Source organism: Archocentrus centrarchus, chromosome 8 (genome assembly GCF_007364275.1).
Source record: "Archocentrus centrarchus isolate MPI-CPG fArcCen1 chromosome 8, fArcCen1, whole genome shotgun sequence".
Classification (NCBI taxonomy): domain Eukaryota; kingdom Metazoa; phylum Chordata; class Actinopteri; order Cichliformes; family Cichlidae; genus Archocentrus; species Archocentrus centrarchus.
The window spans coordinates 20,499,432-20,522,067 of record NC_044353.1 but is presented as its reverse complement, the minus strand read 5'-3'; the positions used below and the strand labels follow the sequence as shown (position 1 = coordinate 20,522,067).

Here is a 22,636-nt window from a genome sequence, read left to right as displayed (position 1 = left end):
CCTGTCAGGCCTTTTCATCACACTCAGCTAAAGCTTCTCCTACAGGCGATCAGACTGCATGGACCTGTGAATGCATCTTTCCTCTGTCAGGTTTTTCCTGCTGCACAGGAGATTGAGTTTCATTTCAAAACTAGAGCTCGGCTGGTCAGATTTTTCCTTCTATTCCAACTACCACCTGTAAAAAGGTAAGCCCATGGAAATTCAGGGAGAAAAGTGCCAGATAAAAATCTGGAAATATAAAGTAATCTTCTAGAATTGCGTGACGGTGTATAACCTGCATTTTACCTGTTGGGGCAGAGGTTCATCATCATGCGTGAAGTGGTGCTCAAAAACCACAGCAGCCAGCACATTTCTTGACTGTGGGTTATTCCTCACAAAGTTCTCAAAATGCTCCTCCGTCTCAAAGCCACGCACTAGAACAGGAACAAATACACATACACACACCCAAAGAACATTAGATTAGTTGCATTTTGGTATTCAACTCATGCACACAGGTGTTTTCACGCTTGTCTCACTGACTGCTTGACCTTGTGGCTTGCACCTTTCTTACTGACAGGCAGGAAATTGTTGAGGATGCGGCAAGCATACCAAATTCTGTCACAAATATTATTAATAGAGCAGGTCAGCTCCCCAGTAGAGAAGCGTGCACTTGAATTTGCATGTCTTTTTTTTTTTTTAGGACACAGATGACAGATCATTTAATAAAAGTGAAGAGCTACCTGTGAGGCCAAAAGAACAACAACAACAAAAAAAAAAGATGTCATGACACCATCTATAAGATGGCTTCAAAAAAAATGGAGAAATAATAATTTCCCACAGCAAACAAGAATTTATTTTTTTTTTTATATCTCCATGTTGATTAAATCTATTTTCTTCCATAACACTTTACTCCACTTATCAAGCAAACATGAAGGCATTCTGAGCTTGGCAAAGAGCGTCAGGATTACACAAAGGTCCCAGGGTTAGATCTGGTTCAGGCTCATAAAATAAATACTTGCAAAGAGATAAAGAAAGGACAGAGGAGATAGGGCAAACAGCCAAGAGACACAAGTTCAAATATTCACTTGACATCCTACACACTACTCAAATGGTTAGTTTAACCCAGTAATTCCTAACTAGCAGGATTAGAAACAGGTAACGATTGTGGATAAACTCAGCTGTTGTGGGGGGGTGTGGGGGGCATACAAAAAAAATATATATCCATGTTTGGGAAGAAACAAAGTTTCAAACACAATTTCATGTGAAATTACTGACATGCTAACTAATAAAGAAGCAATACTGAGTCAGCTACCTTGTGCTGAGCCACAGTGGAAAACACATGTTTAGAAGCAAGTAAATAAATAAATAAATAAATAAATAAAATATATATTATATATTATATATATATATATTATATATATATTATATATATATATATATATATATATATATATATATATATATATATATATATATATATATATATATATATATAGAGAGAGAGAGAGAGAGAGAGAGAGAGAGAGAGAGAGAGAGAGAGAGAGAGAGAGAGAGAGAGAGAGAGAGAGAGAGAGAGAGAGGATTCATATACAGACATCATTTCAATTTCAGACATCCAGACATTTTTGCGTCAGTGTGACCTTTTACAGCACGGCAATTGATTGATCATTGATCAGTGTGTTATGCGTCTGAAACTTTATACAGATCAATTGGATTTAAACAGTGATACAACAGTAACGTACAGTAAATATTTCAGAGGAACTGACAGTCTGACAGCTGCATTACTGCACAAAGTCACACAGTTGGAGACTATAGATTTTATTCTGACCTGATTATAAATCTGTGATGTAATCGCCATCTCCGTCTTCATATAGCCTACTGAACAAGTGAACGACTGCAAAAGCGCTCACGTTAAGTACAAAAAATATAAACTAACATCTAACTGGGATCTCAGTGCTAGTAAAAAGATAAACAAATTAATGAAAGCGAAAACCCAGAATTTCCCTCATCTCAGGGTTAACAAACTCAGAGTTGTTAGCTAAACCTGCTTCCTGGAATACGGCCCAGATGTTCAGACTTTACTGCCAGAAAGATCAATTTCTTCTTCTTATAGGAGGGTGTGGATGAGAGACAACCCTGATCTTTTGGTTTAAATGATAAAATAAGATTATTTATAATTTATTGTCTTGAGTGAAACAAGTCACGTTGGTGGTTAAAGCTTTAAAAGAAACAGATTAATTGCAAACAAAAACGGATGCTTTATTCTTAAATGATAATAAGAAGGATACGTAACTTTGCAACACATCATTTCAATTATAGAAGCAGAAACAACTGTCAGTGATTCGGCCTTGATCATCCACCTTCCCCTCTGAGTGCTAAGACCAGTTAAATGATTTATTAATACCGGAGCTTGAATCTCAGCCGTGTTCACGGCAACCTGCAGTTACACAGAGCTGTCTACCTGCGAATACGCAAACAGCCTGTTTGCACACGTGGCTATCTCCATGTTTATCTGGAAAAACTGGTCACACAAGGAAGCTGTGTGCTAGCGTGTGATGTGTGAATTTAAAAAGAGATAGAGCGCATGTGCCCCGGAGGAGCAGCCATACGTGCTACAGTGTGTGGGATCCCTTTTGATTCTCCGTCTAAACTCTGAGCTGATACAGTCTGGCAGAGAGTTGGGTGTGGCTTCTTTGCCTTCCTCAAGGTGGTTTCTGGAAGAACAAGTATTACCAGGTCTATCCTGAACTTCAAACTGTGTCAAGGCTCTGGGGTTTGTTTTACTGGTTGGGTTCCAGCAAACATTTATTTTTATGTCATCTGACAATAAGCTGTACTAAAATAAATACTAAAGGCAGAAGCCTGTTAGCTCAGCTTAGTATGAAGACTGGAATTGTGTGATGTTAATGATGATTAGTCAGCTTTAGATGTGAGGTGAAAAAAAAAGCCTGATTTTACTTGCAAAGCTATGCAAAGCCAAACTACCATGCTGCATTGTGTAACCTCATGTTTCTCAGACAGACAGTGGAGTTGATATTGATCTAACCCTCTGAAAGGCAGCAGGCACAAAAGCACATTTCCCAAAATGTCAAACTATCCCCTTAATGAAGCATGCAGAATCTATTCAGAAAGATCCACATGTGAAAAATTGCAAAAGTTCAAGTTCACATGCCCTTGACTAATCTTTGGTGCCAATCAATCTTAGTTGTTCACAGATCAATGGCAGATTAAATCTATTTTCAACTCTGGCTCTGCCCTACTTTTTACATTTATATTAAAACTACTTCTTAAAAACAAGTTGTTCCATGTTACACAATAACCATAACTCACCTGAGGAGAGGGACAGTCTGCCTCGCACAGTCTCTGCCACCTGACGCACCACGCTGGAGTTACTGGGCACATATGCCAGCTGTAAGTCTAGAAGTTCCAAATGTTTTGGTAGTCTTTCAACTGAGTAACTCGGATAGATTGTAGCATTTGGGTAGTCCTTGAAAGGCACCTTCTGACGCAGTACAATGAGGATGCAGGAGAAGAGCAGGGGAAGGAGCATCTCCACCAGAGTTACCAGGATTTGTCGTTTCTGGAGAGCAGAGAGGGGGGGGGGGGGTATTAACAATGATATTAAATGCATACAAAAACACTCAGTAGGTTGACAGAGTATTGATCATTTTTAATAAAGTCAACACCTCTAGGGAAATAGATGCTCTCATTTAGGTCATCCAAAAATGGAAAAATATGGTGACTTTAAAAAGTACAAACCCTTTTCAAAAACTTTCTCTACTGTACTAATTATTTTAATCAGGATGGGGTTCAGGGCATCAATTTATTCACATTAGACCATTCAGAACTGAAACTAGATGATTTCGCAGACAGTTAAAATAAAGTATAATTTATGTGATGGACTCTTCCTGCTGAGTGATTGAAGTACAAAGTGCCTTGGACGGTTTCAGGACATTATGCAGTCAATCTCAATATCACACCCTCCCCTTTCAGCCACTATTCGGCACTTTGGCAGAATAAATGCAAACACAGAGTAGATATAGTCATGTGAAAAACTAAGTGCACCCTTTACTAATTCCATAGGAATTTAGTGTAAGTAGCAGCCGGATGCTGCTAATCAAATGCACTGGATTAACTGATCATCAGCAGAAGTTTTGGCAGTTTGCTGGTCTAGAGCATTCAGGTGTGTGTTAACATAATAATAATAATAATAATAATAATAATAATAATAATAATAATAATAACAATAATAATAATAATAATAATAATAATAATTCACCCCAAGATCAGAGAAACCTCAGAGAAATTGCAAAAAACAAATCTACATCTCAGACTAGAGTTCATGACAGCACGATTAGAAGAAGATTGAACAAGTGCGGTTTGTTTGGAAGGGTTGTCAGGAGAAAGCCTCTGCTCTCTAAAAAGAACATGGCAGCCTGGCTTAGGCTTGTAAAACTGTATCTGAACAAACCACAAGACTTCTGGGACAATGTCCCTTGCACAAATGAGACCAAAGTGGAGATGCCTAGCTATAATGCACAGCAGCACATTTGATGAAAACCAAACCAGAGCACATCAGCACAAACACTTCATACCAAGCATGGTGGTGGAGGGGTCATGATTTTTTTGGGCTATGGGACACCCTGCAGTCATTCACCAAGTACTCCTCTGTATACCAAAGTGTTTTAGAGTTAAATGTGAGGCCAACCCTCTGACAGCTAAAGCTTGACTGAACTGAAACCGGGTCATTCCAAAGGACAATGACCCCAAGCACAGCAGCAAATCTACAGCAGAATGGAAAAGAATCAAGGTGTGGCAATGACCCAGACAAAGTCCAAACTACAACCCAATTGAAATGCTGAGGCGGGACCTTTGAGAGAGCTGTGCATAAACGAATGCCCGCAAACCAAAGCAACACTATAAAGATGAGTGGGCCAAAATTCCTCCACAGCAATGTGAGAGACTAATAAAGTCATACAGAAAATAATTACTTCAGTTGAAAGTTAAAAAGTGGTTCTAAAAGCTACTGAATCATGAGGTGTACTTAATTTTTCACAGGACTGCATCGAGTCACAAGAAAACTTTCTTGGTCACACGATTGTACACGTCTGTCTAAATTTTATCTAATGCCGACATCTAAACAGTGTCTTACTGTACATTTATATGCTAACCCTTCACACTTCTTGGTATTTTTTAGCACTTGGAAGTGACTGCTTGCTTGGTGTGCTTTACTTTGATCAGCTATTACCTGTTTTAAATAACTGAAGTGGAAAATAATGTCAAAATGCCCCGAAGTTTTCAAAGTATATCAACGTGGAAGAATAACACCAAAAAAATAAAACTGACCAGAAACAGATGGGCTTCACTGCGAGCTTTAATAGGCCTAAACTACAGTGTGTGGAAAATTATTGTAAAGGTAAAATATGATAACACGTGGCATTTTGTAAAACACATTAAATTCTGCATCTGTGTTCTGCAACAACAGCAGCAGGAAAAAGACAAATAGGTCTGTGGACTCAGTATCTACAGGATTGTGAAATCATCAGCTAATATTAATGCTCAAAAGTGTGCAAGCAGGTACTCAGGACAATACACAAACAGAAACGTACCAATAGTCTGTGCCTGCATAAATCAAGCACTCTGTAGTGTAAAAATGATTTCCAGTCTTCTGTAAACTGACAGGCTTTTAATTTAATCACATGCTATTCGCATAAGCACAAAAAAAAAAAAAAAAATTCCAGTCATAATGATTCTTGTCTCATGACCTATCAACATTGCAACATTACAAAAAAAAATGAAATAACTAAACGTATACACAGTGACTTCTCCTGAAGACAGCCATATAAGGCATTCAAAAAGCATGTGATAGCCACCAACAAGGTGACCAAGCTAGAAACTGTGACACGAGAACAAACACGTATTTCTGAGCTTAAGCAGGTTTTAAGCCGCTGGGTAACATCTTAAGTTCCCGAAACTAAATGTTAGTCAGCTTACTGTATTTATGATCCCTCATAAAGCTATCAATTCCGTGCTGTAACACAGGCTGTTCCTCTGTAAACACTGCTTCTTCTGACAATACACAAAGGTGCTCCAAAAAAATGTCTGCACCTAAAAAGGATATACAGGCAGGATGATGGTGGTGGTGCACCTTCTTTAAACTCACCTGCTGAAGATAATTCTTCCACAGCAGTAGTCCAAACTGTTGCAGAATGGCCATTTTGAAGAGAACATATGACACAATCCAGGCGGCCTTCTATTGGGGCTGGAGACAGAAGGAAAGAAACAAGGTTTATTTCAGCTTTACCTAAAGCTTCAACTGGGCTGTAATGACTGCTGGAACACTTCTTTCTGAGTTTCTATTTAACAGCAACTGGAGAAAATGAAAAAAAGAGAAGTGAAATTGAGCAATCATCAGCAGCTCAGTGTTTTAGTTACGTTTAAGAACTTTAGGCAAACAAAAACAAAGAATTTAAGAGGAAATCCCACAAGCTGTGGTGGGTAACAAATGTTAACCGCTACAATAAATGCAAAATGGATGATAACAGACAAGAAATTTGTTCAGACAAGTTGCAGCATAGGCACATGGGCAATAACATAAAAAAAAACAGGTAATTTACATTTACATAAATAGTCTATGGAAATACCCACAATAGGCTATTATAGGCTTATAATGATCACAGACAGAGAGCTATTTGTGAAAGCCCCTAAACACACGAGAATGTGAACATCTGCAATGCAACATGTCCAAAAACATAAATAAACACAAAAATCTTGATCGTGATCAATAAGCTTGAACTGCTAAACCAGCACACGTTTGCCCCATTGGAGTTCCATTTCACAGCACTACACAATAAAACTGGTTTCATTCACTATGATTGATCACGGCTCAATTTACGCATTATCCGTCTAACTGAGTTAAGAAGACTATATTTAGAACAACTATTTACTTCCTGAATATGTTCCAGCAAATAATAAGCACACATAGGGAGTTAAAGACGTGGACCTTCTCGACATTAACCGAAACCTGCCTTTCTCTTCTCTGATTGGCCCATCACCGCCTTCTCGCTCTCTTGATTGGTCAATCAACCTGCTCGTCAATCCCTAAAGGGATCTGATGAATGCGAATAATGCAGCTGAGGAAAAATAGGATTTTCCCATATTTGAGGCGTTGACTCGCCGACACAGTTGCATTTTACACTAATCAATAATCCCCTGTACCCACTGAGGTGCGTCTGTGATGCTTTTATTTTACATAAATACGTTCAATTACCTCAAAAATAAAGGTTTCGGCACATCAACTCCAAGAGCTGTGGTGTCCCTCTTCCTGTCGAGATGAAAACAGTTCCTCCGTATCGTCTTAAACCGATAACAAATGCATCGCCGCAGCTCTCTTTCCTTCAGCAGCGCTGTCGATACTCGATTGCATTAATGAAGGTATCAGTTCGCCGGCAGCCCGGTCCAGGTTTGTACCCTCCAGAGTTTCCTGCCTGCTAGCGAGGCGATGACATTGCACCAGCTGCTGGATAAGCCCGTGGATACATTGTCTGTAAAATGCAGCGACAAACGTCAACAAAACTTGTCACGTGACCTCGTTGGGCCGTCACATGATCCCAACAACTGGGCTCTATAATCACAGCTGTATATATCACAACTATAGCGCAAGTTATTACCAAGCTGTGTAATGTCCTTGTTTCGTAACTATTTTCTTATTTATTTATTCTGCTCTTTTACTATCACGTGTTTGTATGTTTAACATTCAAAATAACTAAAGACACTGGTGAGAAAAGTATCTAAAATATTCTGGAGGTCCCCAACTCAGCTATTAGGAGTTGTGAAACTTTCTTTGGATCCCCTCTAGTTTGCTCCTTTCATGCACTGCATTTATGAGCTCTTGTAAACAGCTAAGATAAATACAAGCAAATCATTGACTCATTATCACAAGAAAATAGGGGTGCACATGGGCATTCATTTCCAGTACTAAGTGCATGCTGCCAAAGTTATTTTCTTAACTTCTTTCAGATCTACAGAAGACAAGCTGCAGATGGAAATCAATACTATAATAATACTATAGTAATACCAGGAACTGAAGCCGTCCTCTCCATCTTCTAGGAAATCTGAAGGTTTTAGCAACCGGTTACAAGTTTTTTCACTCCAGCTCTCTGGGCCCAAATTAAAATGGTTGTAGAAAAAAGTAAGTGTCCAGATATTATAGTGAAAAGGGCAGAAAATTTGTTTTTGTAGGCAGTGGTTGGGAGACTACTTGATCCCAGTAGTTCTAAAATCAGATACACCCCATATAGCAGGTGTTTAACCACTTAACTGGCGGCTAAAAAAAACAAAAAACGCCTGAAAAAGCATACCCAAATTAAGTTTCTAAGCCCCAAAGTTTAGAGAATGCTTTTGGTGCTTGGACTTGAAAACGTGTTTTCAAGTCCAAGAAAAGTGGATTGGTGTGGAAAATACACAGCAACAAGCCCAGGTAATAAAGTACCAACTCAGTCTTGATGTAAAATAAAATGTCACTGTGCAGTTGTGCAGTGCCTAAGGCTTCGAAAGCAACACTGAAGACATCGCATGGCATGTTTTATTTGAAAAAATAAAAATTAAAAAATTAAAAAAAAAAAAAAAAAAAAAAAATCAGCGTTAACTAAAAAAAATAAAACAAAAAAACCTTTTCACAAAGAAAACTGCCCTTTTTGGAATAAAGTAAACAATTTCAAGTAGTAGTGGCATTTTCTTTGTTTTTCCTTATTTATACATAAAGGACTATGTACATTAAAAACAAAAACAAACAAACTAAAAAAAACACAGGCAACAACCAGTCTAGAGTAACAGTTGAAACTATATTTCCAGTCCAGACACAATCCTTTCAACATTATGTTTCATTGATCTGAATAAGGGATGAAATGCAGTGAAAAACCCAACAAGTGAAAATGCTTGTTTAGTGTCAGAACTGAAACACAAAAGCATTAAAAACACAATAGTACTGATTGTTCGAGCGTGGAAGTCATTACATTGGATTGAACCACCCTCCTTCTGTGATAATTAAAGTGCTAGACCTTATGCAGATGGAAAGGAAAGTGAGTAAAGCACAATTATCAGCATGTTAGAGTTCTGTGTTGCACTGATTAATTTATTATGCCTGCAGAAAATAAGTTATGACCATGCAACACACCAAACATTTGCACACAACACTTGTGCATCTGGTGGTCCTTGGTTCTCAGTTCCATTATCAGCAAAACTTCACAAATGTATAGTGCATGGACACCTCATCAGTTACCACCTGATGTTCCTGATGCTATTAGTGTGCTGCAGGTCTTAACACTGATCAAAAATATTTATATACACCACAACTGGTTTATAGTTACAAGACTTCAGGAGGTGGAATTCACGAAATGAGTCATTTCACAGCTCTGCTTCTTTAAAGGTAGATGCCTCTGAAACAAACAAAACACCACCACAGTACCTTTGGCAAAGAACGAAACTGAACAAGAAGGCAATCAATAATCCATTAAGTAGATGACAGCAGTCACCTATGTATGAAATTCACCAAAAAAGCTAGGTATTTGTACAGACAGTGCATATCAGTGACTATGATAACCAAAACAAACGGGTTTTTTTTTCTCCCCCAAAACATGAGGTTTCACTTCTTTTACAACTATCTAAAGTGATCTGAGATAGGTTGTTGTAGAAGACTGTTAAAACAGCTGAAATGGCAACAATTGTACCAGGATCCTGAGGAAAGGCACGTTATTTTTCCAGTGGTTTCAGAGCTGAGTGTGAGCCTTGGTTTATGGGAGGTATTTAATTGCTCCAGGCCTGTAAACATGTAAATGAAATGCAACACAATAGAAGGCATGTTTCTATTTAAATCAAATACAAACATTTGTCTTTCCCTTACTTCTCTTTGAGCCAAGTCTCTTGATCTTGTAGCGATTCACAAACCAGTGCAGACTGCCAAGAGTGAGAAACAATACTGAAAAGTGCTGGAGATAAAAAATAAGAAGAAGAAAAAGAAAAGAAAAGAAAAACCCTAAGCAGGCCATGTGTGAAGAGTCTGAGGCCATTCAAATGACGGTCTATAGACTCAGAAACCCTGCACTGGCAGAATACTCTTCTTCCTCCTCCTCTCCATTCGCCTCACCTCCACTATGAGCTGCTATGTTCTTCCTCTTCACTTGTTTGCTGGAGGTGCCCCGGGGCCTCTGCATGGGAACTAAGAGGCGGAAGCCTGGCTGGGCATTGGCAGAAGCTGTGCCCAGGGAAGTGGTAAAAGTCTGGAATGTGCAAGGCCTGAGTGAGCAGGAGGAGCACATAGATGAGGGGCTTACGCTCTGGACAGAGGAATATCCCGAACTATGAAGGTCTCCAGAGCAGGAAAGAGGTTCTTGGCCCTGGAAGTCCTTGTTCACCTCCCTCCCTGCTTCACAGAAGCTGTCCTCATCACTGGACATAGCACGGCAGTGCTCCTGTCTTTCGCCTGCATCATTAAGTGGATCCAGCTTGATGGATATCATGGAACCTATTGGAAACAGCAGAGTGCTGCTTATTATGCTGCTTACTCATCTGCATTTACATTATGCCTTACAGAAGATGCATTATTCTCCTTCACATGTAGATAACCTCATTTAAATGCATCAAAGAATTTGAACCCGCTAGCAATCAGCAGTGCAGTAAAGGTGCCCTACCCCTTTCCAGTCTCTTCCTCATACTCACAATCATTGTCTTTCTCTCCCTCGCTTTCTCCCTCTCTGTCGCCTTCATAGCCGGAACAGGAAGTGTCCAGACTCAAGTCCAGGATATCGTCCAGCAGCCTCTTCTCCTGATTGGACAGTTCCGCAGTGGGCGTGGCCACAAAGCTGCCTCGGTGAGCCTGCATGCTCTCATCGCGTCTCCTTCGGAAAGAGTGGACAAGCAGAGGGTTACTGTGAGTCACAGGAGCTTCTCGCAGATGGCACAAACACAAACACCTTCTGGTCAAGATGGTTCACGAGTCAGTTGGCCATGGCACACAGGTGACTCAGCCACGATAAAAGCTGCTAAATGAGCAAGAAAAGAGGCAGGGGCATGACTGAATTCTCTGCATGTGCTAAATCCCATCACACAGGCACTCTACTAAGGTTCTATTAATTCTCTTTACATCCTGTATATGTTGCAAAACTGAGTGATTCAGGTGCCATGTCGTGTTACGTATTGTAGCTTTAACAGTGCTTCTTTCTGGTCTTCACTGCTGCAGTCAATACGTGTATCTGAAATCATTTGACTGCTCATAGAGGGTACAGTGTGCAGTGAACTTCTTTACCATGTAGCCAGTTAGTACTGATTTGAGTCACAGAAACAGAAAATAAATGCTCACAATTTCATTTTGTCAAACTAAAATTCTCACAAAAATACAAGGGGTGGAATAAAAAACAAACATTTTGCACAGTTCCATAGTAATCAAGTACATTAACCCCATAATGGAAAATACTAATGATGTTTAATAGCCCAGCTACAGTATGTTCTAATGCCTACCTCTTGCTGTCGCTTGATGGAGAAGCTAGGAAGGTGTGGATGTCTGCTGGCTGACCAGTGGGACTGGGAGGCTCCATTTGAGGCTCCACCTCAGGAATCTCCAAGACCTGACAGAGCTCTTTAAAATCCATCACCTTGATTAAAAAAAAAAAAAAAAAAAAAAAAAAAAACAGTGAAAGATATGCTTTAACCATGCTCAACCCTTTATATACACAATTAAGAGAATGAATAATAATAATAATAAAGTACCTCATCTTTGCTGATTTGTTGGTAGTCCTCGTCTTCAAACCGTTGCTTGACACCAGTGAGAGACACGTGTCTGTAATCTTTGGGAACATCTTGACTGAAACTGAAGAGACACAGATGGGGAGGGGGAAGCAGAGGAAAGAAACTGAGGATGATCCACTTGCAGCAACACTTTAATCATCTCTTGGGGACAAATCTTGTTACTGGTCCATTTGAGAATTACAGCTTGTTGATACGACCAAACCTATCACAGTGACTCACAACGAGGCACGTTTCCGTGACTCAGTTGGTGATTCATTGGTCACCCACACACACCCCCACATCCATCCACCCCCACATCTAGTCCAAATGCTTCCGTCTGCATCTAGAACTCTGGCCGTAAGGGTTTTAAAACAAAGGCAAAACAGAGCAGCAATCAGTTTCTTGGCCGGAGTCTTCAACCACTTCTTGTTAGCTTCCCGTGGAGGAAAGCACAGTAAGTGCATGCTGAACAGTAAGTAATGAGGCAACGAGAAAATAAATTTGTAGCTTGTCGTCTAAAATGTAGGTTCTGTAAAGCCGCTGCGCTATAAACAAACACCAGAATCAGTTAAACAAGTTACCGATTTTAAAAATGTATTGCTGGTCACAGACGCATATCAATAACAATTTTACACTCTGAGTTCTATCGACCAATCATGTTTGAGCAGACTTTGGGTGCAGGTAACCCGGTCCATCGTCATTGGTGACAAATTAGCTTTTTTAAAACTGTATGTGCATTAATAAAGAATAACCCAAAAACCAAAACAGGAAGTTTTGGCTTGGGTACCCAGCTGGTTTAAGTTAGCACATTAACCCACTGCTTCCCAGATTGCTTTTGTATAGATGCTGATTAGGGACTTTTTTCCTTGCCATCTTCTTAAATCAGCAGTGGCTCTTATTTTACAATAACAGCCACTTAAGCACAGAAACAGTTATGAGTCCCTCAGCTGAACAGTCTGTAATTAACAGTAACCAAGAGGCAGCCTCCAGGGCTGAAAAATGAAGCCGGCACACAAATACCAAAAAGTCCAATTCTTTTAATTGCCACTTAAGACGGACTCCAAAACACAGTCAGTCCCCATAGATTCCCCTTATTAAAATATCCAATTTTAGAGCATTAAAAAGCAGATTTAGGGCCTGGTACAAACAACACTTTTGGCCTCAATGGATAGTTTCCTCTTCCATAACAACCCTACAGTGGAGTGTAGGGTTTCTTTTCTTTTCTTTTTAAACTCATCTGCCTAGATGGGGAGTTAATGGCACTGCAGCTTTGACGGACAGTTAGGCAGCTGCCGCCAATCGCTGTTTTACTAGGCCTCACCTCCATTAACTGGAGCCATTATCTGGACCTCTGGACTGTGTTTGTGCTACTGGTGCCTTTTGGAGCATTTTAATAGTATTTTCTGACTAATAATATTGCTCACTGCTTGACAGAGGCCATTCAAGAAGTTTGTGCTTCAGTTGTGGCAAGTTAGACTGAAGTACAACCCCAATTCCAAGAAAGTTGGGACGCTGTGCAAAATGTAAATAAACACAGAACCTTATTTTCTCAAAATGATACATTTTCTCAGTTTAAACATTTGATATATCATAGATGTGAATAAAATACACATCTATGAGATTTCCTGCCTGCTAGCGAGGTGATGACATTTGCAAATCATTGTATTATTTGTGTTTTTTTTTTTTTTTTTTTAATTCCAGTTTGAGGTTGTATTTTATTAGTCACTTTCTTTACACTAAAGCCTCAATTATACTCTGTCACAGACACAGATAGCTGGAGCAAAGACAGTATAAAACATGAATGTCGCTTCCATGATGTCACCCACCGGTTTCTGAAGTCTTGTTTTTGAAGTATCAAGGTGAACATTTCTACTGTCGCCATCTTGGTTGCAAAAAATAACAGTTGTGCTGGTGAAGAGCAGGTTTGACTGTGAAACCTCATGCTCATTGGCTAAAGAATTGTGATTGACAACTTGTTAGCCAACAAGTGTGCACTTTCATACCACAGCTAATCTTCCAAGACTCAACTTTTAATTCAGTGTGACCCAAAATGAGCAACTGAGCCCATAAACTCATCAACAAAAGCATTTACAAAGGTCATGTCAGAAAGCAGTTTTCCCATAGATTTCTATAGGACCAGAAGTCTTTCTGCAACAACAGGTATCGCCATCTGGTGGCCTTCAGATAGAATGCAGGTTTAATTTTTCCACCCCAGAAGCTATGCCCATATTTTACACTGTCTATGAGCTAGAGACACAATGGCTGAGTAGTCATTTGTCATACTTCTTTGAAGTCTGCTGCCCGGGGGGTACACATGCATTGTAATGTAAAGTGTCTGTAATGTAAAGACGGGTCTGCACAGTCACAAAAAATTGTTGGGCACACTGACGCATGTAAGGACCCTAACATTCACCGTTTCATGATAAAATTTTCATCACTCAGGCACAAGTAAACCCTAGCAGACTCGCAGACATGGAAAGTATAATCAAGGCTTTAAGTAGAGGCATCTGTGTCCATGCGTTGGACCTGTGCATTTTATGGATATAACAAAACTAGCACTCCATCTTTTCATCCAAAATATGTCACAAGTACAGTGCAATGAAATGCAAAAAAGGTTAAACTGCACGTAAGCTCAGTAGGAACCATGCTATTACCCAAGTGAGATTTTAATCCAGTTGCTCAGTCACTAAACCTGACTAATTGAATACAGGACACCAGGACAAGAGGGTCAAGCAAACAGCACAAAATAGATACATGACCACTTTATCTTTTAACTTATTACATTGGTCGTTTGTTATCTGAAGCATTTAAGATGTGCACGTCACAACTGCACTGATGTAATTTTTTTTTTTTTTTGGTGGCGAGCTCCTCATGGCTTATCATGTGAGGAGAACCAATAAAAATATGAGGTTTGAGAGCTCAATGTGTGGGTACATGCATGCTGTGTGAATCTAACATGGCAGACTGGGTGATTATACTAGGGAAGGGATGTGAGAGTTTAACGTGCGCACGCGCGCGCACACACTGAGAAACATACCATTTGACATAGAGCAGCACTGAAAGGGCAACGAGGTCTTCCTTGGAAAAGCCTGTGTAATCCTCCAACAGGGTGGGCCAGAGAGGAGCTGCAGAGTGAGAGAACACAGACATAATTTAAGGTGAACATAAACTCAACACTAAACTAAACCTGTAAATTCTGCTTGTTTGAAAAGACTCTGAGTTATACTGTGGTGTTAAGGGTGAAACGTTATACGAGTGTGTGAGTATGGGTGAGTGTTTACCATAGTGATGTAATGCCCGTGTAAGCAGCAGTACGGCACAGGCTAGTTTGGCAGGTGGCGGTGTGGCGAAAGCGGAATAGAGCAGTGACAGCTCACAGATGTAGCTGAATAGGTGAGTGGTTCGCCTCTCCAGAGGAAGCAGAGAGAGCAGCACCTCACCATAGTCCAGCAGTATGGGGCTCTATAGGAAAGGACAGAAACATTAGTTTTTAAATAGAAATCCTTCATTGGAACTAAATATTTTACACTAAACAAAGGATATTTGCTGTATTCACCCTGATCCTTCCCTCCAGCACAGAGATAACCTCTCCCATCATTCGAACCAGGTCTTCATATTTGTAGGTGTTGTCTGTGAGCCAAACAGCTTCACGTATGGTCAGGATTTCTTTGCTGATGTACCTGTAAAGATAGATACCAAACACCATCATAAAAGTTCAGGAAGGATATATCTGTCCATCTATCTATGATAAAAGATTAGCTGGTACCAAAAATCAGCTAGAAATTATTTTAAATCTAGCCAAAAACCCTTAAAAACAGATAATGCTTTGAGGATTTTAGCACTAAATGGGAGTAACAATATTCCTTTTAAGAAACTAAAGACCGTGGCATGTGTGCGTCCTCACCGCGTGCAGATGACCATGCAGGCGATTCCTAATAACTGAAGACGAGCTTTGGGGACAGATCGCAAAGCCAAGTAACGGTCCACACAGCCCACGGTCACGTGTAACGTCTGGCTGGTGAAGTCCTTCATAGTCGTCACCTCCACGAGCCAGTCCACCAGGATGTACCTAGAGACATACAGACAATGAGGAAGAGAAGAAGAAATTTAAAAATGGGTTCATTTGAGATGCCAGCAACAGAAAATACAGCACCCTGGAAATGGGAAAAAAAAAATAAAATTAATAGTGCCAATGTAATCAGGATGTAATTATTATCATCGAATATGACTTTTTTTTAATATACATTTTTATAAGTACTGCTAATTTTTATATAAACATTTGTTAGCATTTCATTTTCAACAATTATCAAAAACATAAAAGTAGGGCTGCATAAAACGATTATTTTAGTAATCGAGTATTCTATCGATTATTCCAGCGATTAATCGAGTAATCGGATAAGAAATACTTTTTTTTGTTAACAGTTTATCTGCATATTTTAACTTCCGTAATGTAGTTTCTCGCCATGTGAACAAACAGCGGTGAATGGAGCAGCTACAAAGTTCTCTTTTCTTCACCTTAACACTTGCTGATCAGGTTCTTGATGAAGGACCTCCAGCTGTTTCACAGATTTAATGATGGTTACTAAAAGAAAAAGCTGCTGTTTTGGACGCTGGAAAAACGTTTCCCTTTTCACTACTTGAGCTCACCGTCACAGCTTCGCCTCTTTGCGCTTGCGCAGTTAAAACCGCTGCCTGCTATGAGTGTTTTGAAAAACTAGTGGCTGCGGGAGCCATGGCGCATGTGTGAGTAATGGTGTAATGCTTTGTATTCACAAGCATTTTCGAAAATACGTTTCTACTGCAGGTCTATATTTAGTCACTAATAAGGGATTAAAGTATAAAAAATATTTTGAAGGAGCCCCTCGGTCCTGGGGGGCGGGCCTTCCGGTACCGAACCATCGCTAGTGCTAATGGCCCGCGCTCGCTAGCAAACCAGTTCTGGTAGCTACAGCTGAAGTAAAGACAAAAATAGCAGCTGAAATTCTCAGCGAGCACAACACACACAGACACACAGAGAGCAGTGGAGGCGTGGAAATGCATGTCAGCGACAGTTGCCACCCGTCCCGTAAAGTACGGAACCCCGCATGTTATGGAGCCGTATTCCACGGAGTCCCGTAACATACGGGGTTCTGTATTTTACGAGACAGGTGGCAACTCTAGTGATGATCCACTCTGTGTTAAATGAAATCCATCGCAGCGACGGAGAGCTTTTTAGAATGTGTGCTTGTGTATACGTGAGTGATTCACACTCCAGTCCAGTAGGTGGCGGTAATGCAGTTCTATGTTGGTTTGCCAGCCCCCAATAAACCCACAAAAAAACGTCAGCACTAATGCTGCTAATGCTAGTGAGGAGCGCCGCTTACACCGAGACAGCTGAGCGCTGCAGAGTTTAAACGAAGCATCGACACAGTAAATTTGTGTCGATAAATTTTTAGAATCGATTTAATCGATGAATCGTTGCAGCCCTACATAAAAACATTAATGATTTAAATTAACATAAACATAGTGCATTATGCTGAAATGAGATCCTCAGACTCCATCACATCTACCTTGAGAGAATGTGGTAACTTGTACCACTGTTTCACCTCCTCTCTAGTAATGTCATTAAAGTATGCTAAGATAATCAACACACAGTGAGTCATCACAGTGGCTCTATAGAGAGATTTTCATCAACAGACAGTAAAATCGTGAGGTTGTTTCTGCTCCAGCTACCTCATGGTGTCCTTGATGCCTTTTCTCAGGACGCCCTGAGAAGAGCGCTGTGATGCTGGATTGCGGGAACTGAAGATCTGAGCCACCAAGTCTGAGCAGGCCTTCGCCTCCAAACCCAGTGGATTGCTACTGCTGCACACTTTGACCAAGGACAACTAGGGAAAAAAGACAGAGCACTAAAATAAACATTTTAGAATTACAAAAGAGGGCTTGACATTTTGCTGCCATGTAACACTAGAAAGACAACAATAAGGTTTAGTGCTATATTAGTTAACCGCTGTAATTACAGGGTTTGGGATTTAGTTGAGTCATACTTTTCTGATTCAATGGGGTGATAGAAAAAAGAAAAAAAAAAAGTACGTCAACATCTGTCAAGCCCTCTTGACTTTGTCATTTCAACAAACAACTCCAATTCTGGAGAAATGGGAGGCCTGGTTAATGGAAAACAAGAAATGACACAAGAACATGGCAGATGAAAGGCTGTCAAACGCTTCTTTTTGTATCACCACAGTGGAGGACAAAGGGAGAACAAAGCAGCAGATTGACAAAGAAAACCATCTCAAGAAATCAACTGAAAGTCAGCAAATTGTCCTCAGTCACTCACCTGTGCCTCCCAGCATCCTTTGCCAGCATAGTCCCTGAGGGTGCGTACACACTGCAGGTACCTTCCCGGATCTGTGATCTGAAAAACAATTAGAAAAAACAATTATCACATGTTTGGACTTTGTTATACTTTAATATACCTATAAAACCCTTTTCTAGGTTGAGTAAAACACTTGCTGAATTAGTTGGTCAAGTTTAACATACATTTCAAATATTATATGTGCGTAACTTTGTAAATAAGAAAAAAAAAAAAAAAATCACAGCTGTCTCAACCAATACTGTGTGTTTCCGAGAATCTGACTCACAGCTGTTTTACGACTGTTCTGCCACAGCAGGTATGAGCTCTGTAGGCAGCCCGCCTGTGAAGACTCCTCCAGCATGGATATGGCATCTGAATGTCTTTCATCCTCCTGGAAAAATGTGACACAGTTCCTCGATGTTAATGTCAGCCATAAAGGTAAACAGTCTGCCGCACACTGTCTGTGCAGCATATGAAGGCTCCTGTCATGGCTCTAATTTGTCACACTGGTAAATAACAAAGCACGATGCTATGAGCAAGAAGGAACAACAAGGCCTGTAAGACAACAGAAGTTGCACGAAAGGGACTTATTCCATCTGTGGTGCTAATGACTGGTCCAACAGCTCCTGTGACATCAGCTCACTGCTTTAGGCTTTGGTGAGAGGCTAATAGAAACTGGGTTGACCACACCCGGACAGAGAGTCAACCCTCACAGTCTCACTCACCTCAAACAGCTGCAAAACTCTGGCCAAGCAATGCAACAAGGGACCCCTCTTCTCCTGCAAGGAAAATCACAAAAGCAGATTGGTGAACAGTTTCGCACATGCAGTGCACTGCACTGGAAATCGTGGTCATGGCATTGAGAAAAGGAGCGGTGCTCCAAGCTAAATGAATACAAGTATGTGTTACATGTGTTCACGAGTATTTATGATCAAATTAGAGATGAATGCATATTAAATTTACATCCCAGCTGGTCAGAGAGGAACTGCAAGCTGTGGCAGAACCTACCATGTTGTTATCACACTCAGCCTTGAGGTGATCAAACACCACGGCCTTGCAGCAGCTGCCGGTGGGCGACCATGGTGGACGAATGAACACCCAGATGAAGGGATCTGCTGCAGGGGAGCGCAGACTCTCTGCGAGGCTGAAGAAGTGGGAGGCCTTTCGACCGCATACATCTGCTCGGCCTTCATCACTTAGCAGTGCTGCAGGTGAGAGAGGAAGCACACTTGTGTTTTCACCAATAACGGCATTTATTAAAGGGGTTTTACAACCCCTGTGTTTATACACGACTCCCCATTTAACCACTCAAGACTGAACCAAACAACTTACGTCCTTCATTGTATAAATATGCGATCCCAAGCTTCACAGCAGCTTCAAAATTCCCTTTCTCAGCAGCTCTGAAAGAAGACAAAATTTAAAGTACAGATTCATATTTAATTAATTAATTAATTAAATTTTGACGAAAGAAAGCGTACCTTTCAAAAAGCCATAAGGTATTCGGGGATGGCCACGTGTCTCTGAAACTAACCCTGGCCCAAACACTAGAGTGGTTATCAACAATGTCCCGCAGCTGAGAGTGAACCTGAAAGAGATGTAAAAAAAAAAAAAAAACAATCAGAACCTCAGCATTAGAGAAATGTCAGGTGATAACCACCTTGGGATGAAAAGGTAGAGTTTATGCAGTTGTGTCAGAGTGTGCACAGTGCAGTCTTTACTCACTGCTCGGACAGACAGAAGATCCTCTGCAGAGAGACACTGCAGCACACAGAGAAGAATCTCCTCAGGGAGAGACAGCAAGGTGATCCCAGGAGATCGCTTACGGACCCTTTTCCGTGCTGGAACCGAGTAGCATTTTGAACAACGGCAGTGGATGACTGAAAGACAAAAAGAACTGCACATATTATACCGGCGCAACACATCAAAATGCCTTGGATACTTGAGCGTCTTTCTCATAATCACTCTGCAAGCAACAGCACAGGAAGGCACGTTTACATAATCAAATCACAAATCACTTAAAATTTCACAACTTGGTGAAAGGCTGGTACACTAATTCTAACATTAATGCCAAACTAATATTTGCCTTTCATTTGCTGCAGGCCAAGTTAGTTTAAAGACAGTGAGGCGCTCTGAGGTGAAGGGTTGTATGGCTCCACATTCAAAACTTCTAACGTAAAGGCACCTCCGAGTGGTCTACTCAAACATTCTGAGTGAGTGCGAAAATGTTCAAATTAATGGAGAGATGATCATCTCAAAAACATTAAAAACACATACAAAACTAATCATTAATTGTTGCAGATTTTAAGAATCTAGTGGCGGTGAACCGAGCAGCTGAATGAGAAAAGTCAACCTCAGTGAGCGCCCAAATTTCCCTCCTGTGGTTCCACGGCAGTAACGATGAGTTTCAATTAGTCAAACGCTAGTATTTAGTTTCTAATGACCACAAACGCTCACATTCCCAATAGGATAGGCGTTTTACCTCTATATAAATTGCCAACATGCTTTACTGTAACTTCCTGGAGGAATCCACGGACACACAAGTTAACGTTTGCGATGAGCAGCAGCTAATCACCGATGCTAACTGTCAAACTGTAGTGAGCTAATATAAGATCACAAACACTCGCTGCATATTACGGTAATTCTCACATATATGTATTAGTAAGAAAAGTTGAGAAAAAAAGTTCTTACCGCCTGCTTTCATTGCAAGTGCAGGGATCTCTCCTCAAACAGCACTATCTTACTGCGGATACGGCTCTGAGCAGCGATTTAAACGAGTTGCACACATACAAAGCATACACACTAGGCACTAAAAAAACGAAAATACGCAGTGTTACAGTCCTGTTTCCTGTGTCTGTATTGCTGTGCTAGTTGACAAATGCCCCAGTAAGTTGTTCACTATTGCCTTAATTCAAATCCCAGCACGCGTCCTCACTTATTGGACCCGCCCCCAAAAAATCCTCTAGGACCGCCCGCGCTCACCGTTTAAACAATACGTTTAATCTGATTGGTGGAGATTGATGACGCCCTTGTTCATTATAATAGCCTTTTGATTGGTCCGCGTGAAGAACGCTGGCAAAGATTGGTCAGAAGTTATAAACTAGAAAATATCAGAAGCTCATTGGAGAACGTAATGACATTTCGAAGTACGCGCTCGCCAATGAACGTATATGATTGGCTAACCTGATTATGAAGAATGCCCACAGAGCTAGCTTTTAACAGTGAACTGTGGGAAATGTAGTTACACAGAAAAGGATGTTTAAAGGTACCACATTTAAAGGGACAGGTGCACAGCGTCAACTCTGGAGGATAGGGCAGGACCTCCTTATAAATATGTTGTTGTATAATATTAATGCTACTTGTACTTAGAGATCTTTATTATAAATTTCACTGAGGCAACACTGAGGCCTGATTACTGCCAGACCTGCTGAATCAAGAAAATAGAACCTTTCTGACAAAGTGAAGTAGGCTAAAAGATCACAGAAAGCAACACATCTTGCCACGATATAAAGAATATATCATTCCGGAAAGGGTTACCAAGCCATTTCTAAAGCTTTAGGATCCAGTGAACCACAGTGAGAGCAATTAACCACTAAGAAGAAGAAGAAGAAGAAACAGCCTTTATTGTCCCACAGAGGGGAAATTTGGGTGTAACAGCAGCCGCAGTTATTATAAATATAAATAAAGATATAATAATTCACACTATTAAGAAAAGAATATATATAAAATCAACAAACAATATTAACCTTAATACTACTAATAATAATAACACTATATACAATGTGCATGATGTGCCGGACTATTTACAGTATATTATATATTATCCTACATTGTGTAGGCTATTGTGGTTTTTGTTGGGAGCAGTGATGGTTATAAAGTCTTACAGCTGCTGGGAGGAAGGATCTGCGGTAACGCTCCTTTGTGCATTTAGGATGCAGCAGTCTGTCACTGAAGGAGCTCTCCAGCTCAGCAACAGTTTCATGCATGGGATGGGAGACCTTGTCCATCAGTGATGTTATTTTGGTCAGAGTCCTTCTGTCTCCCACCACCTGCACTGAGTCGAGAGGACATCCTAGGACAGAGCTGGCTTTCCTGATGAGCTTGTCTATCCTCTTCCTCTCAGCTGTAGACAAGCTGCTGCTCCAACATACTGCTGCATAGAAGATGGCTGATGCCACCACAGAGTCATAGAAGGTCTTCAGGAGTGTCCCCTGCACTCCAAAAGACCTCAGCCTTCTCAGCAGGTAGAGTCTGCTCTGACCCTTCCTGTAGAGCGCATCAGTGTTATGAGTCCAGTCCAGTTTATTGTTTAGGTGAACACCCAGGTACTTATAAGAGTCCACTATCTCAATGTCCACTCCCTGGATGTTCACCGGTGTCCGTGTGGTGGGTCTGCGCCTGCGGAAATCCACCACCAGCTCCTTGGTTTTAGCGGCGTTGATCAGGAGGTGGTTCCGCTGGCACCAGTCCACAAAGTCCTGAGTCCACTGTCTGTACTCTGAGTCATCCTCACCTGTGATGAGGCCAACTATGGCAGAGTCGTCA

At 40.7% G+C, this 22,636-nt stretch overlaps 2 protein-coding genes across 3 annotated transcripts in view; both read right to left on the bottom strand.

Moving 5' to 3' along the window:
* Positions 1–7,531, bottom strand: part of abca3b (ATP-binding cassette, sub-family A (ABC1), member 3b) — a 32,115-nt gene extending 24,584 nt beyond the window's left edge. Inside the window, exons 1-4 of one of the 2 annotated variants that reach the window (XM_030735822.1) lie at positions 7,250–7,531; positions 6,143–6,241; positions 3,310–3,559; positions 286–413 (exon numbers count right to left, since the gene is read on the bottom strand). In XM_030735822.1, the coding sequence (XP_030591682.1) occupies positions 286–413; positions 3,310–3,559; positions 6,143–6,196 (432 nt within the window). In that variant the 5' untranslated portion in view covers positions 6,197–6,241; positions 7,250–7,531. Of the gene's footprint in view, positions 1–285; positions 414–3,309; positions 3,560–6,142; positions 6,242–7,249 lie in introns of those variants that run through there. The other variant, XM_030735823.1, reaches the window with a different exon arrangement.
* A 2,072-nt stretch (positions 7,532–9,603) lies between these two features.
* Positions 9,604–21,044, bottom strand: ccnf (cyclin F). Its single transcript, XM_030736123.1, has 17 exons — positions 20,783–21,044; positions 19,817–19,971; positions 19,573–19,679; positions 19,427–19,494; positions 19,103–19,299; positions 18,820–18,873; positions 18,381–18,485; positions 18,077–18,154; positions 17,473–17,627; positions 15,665–15,829; positions 15,317–15,440; positions 15,042–15,222; positions 14,798–14,885; positions 11,743–11,842; positions 11,494–11,627; positions 10,696–10,874; positions 9,604–10,501 (listed from the first exon to the last, which is right to left on the bottom strand). The coding sequence occupies exons 1-17, from the start codon at positions 20,793–20,795 to the stop codon at positions 10,059–10,061; spliced, it is 2,346 nt and encodes a 781-aa protein (XP_030591983.1). The 5' UTR covers positions 20,796–21,044; the 3' UTR covers positions 9,604–10,058.
* Positions 21,045–22,636: the final 1,592 nt, after the last annotated feature.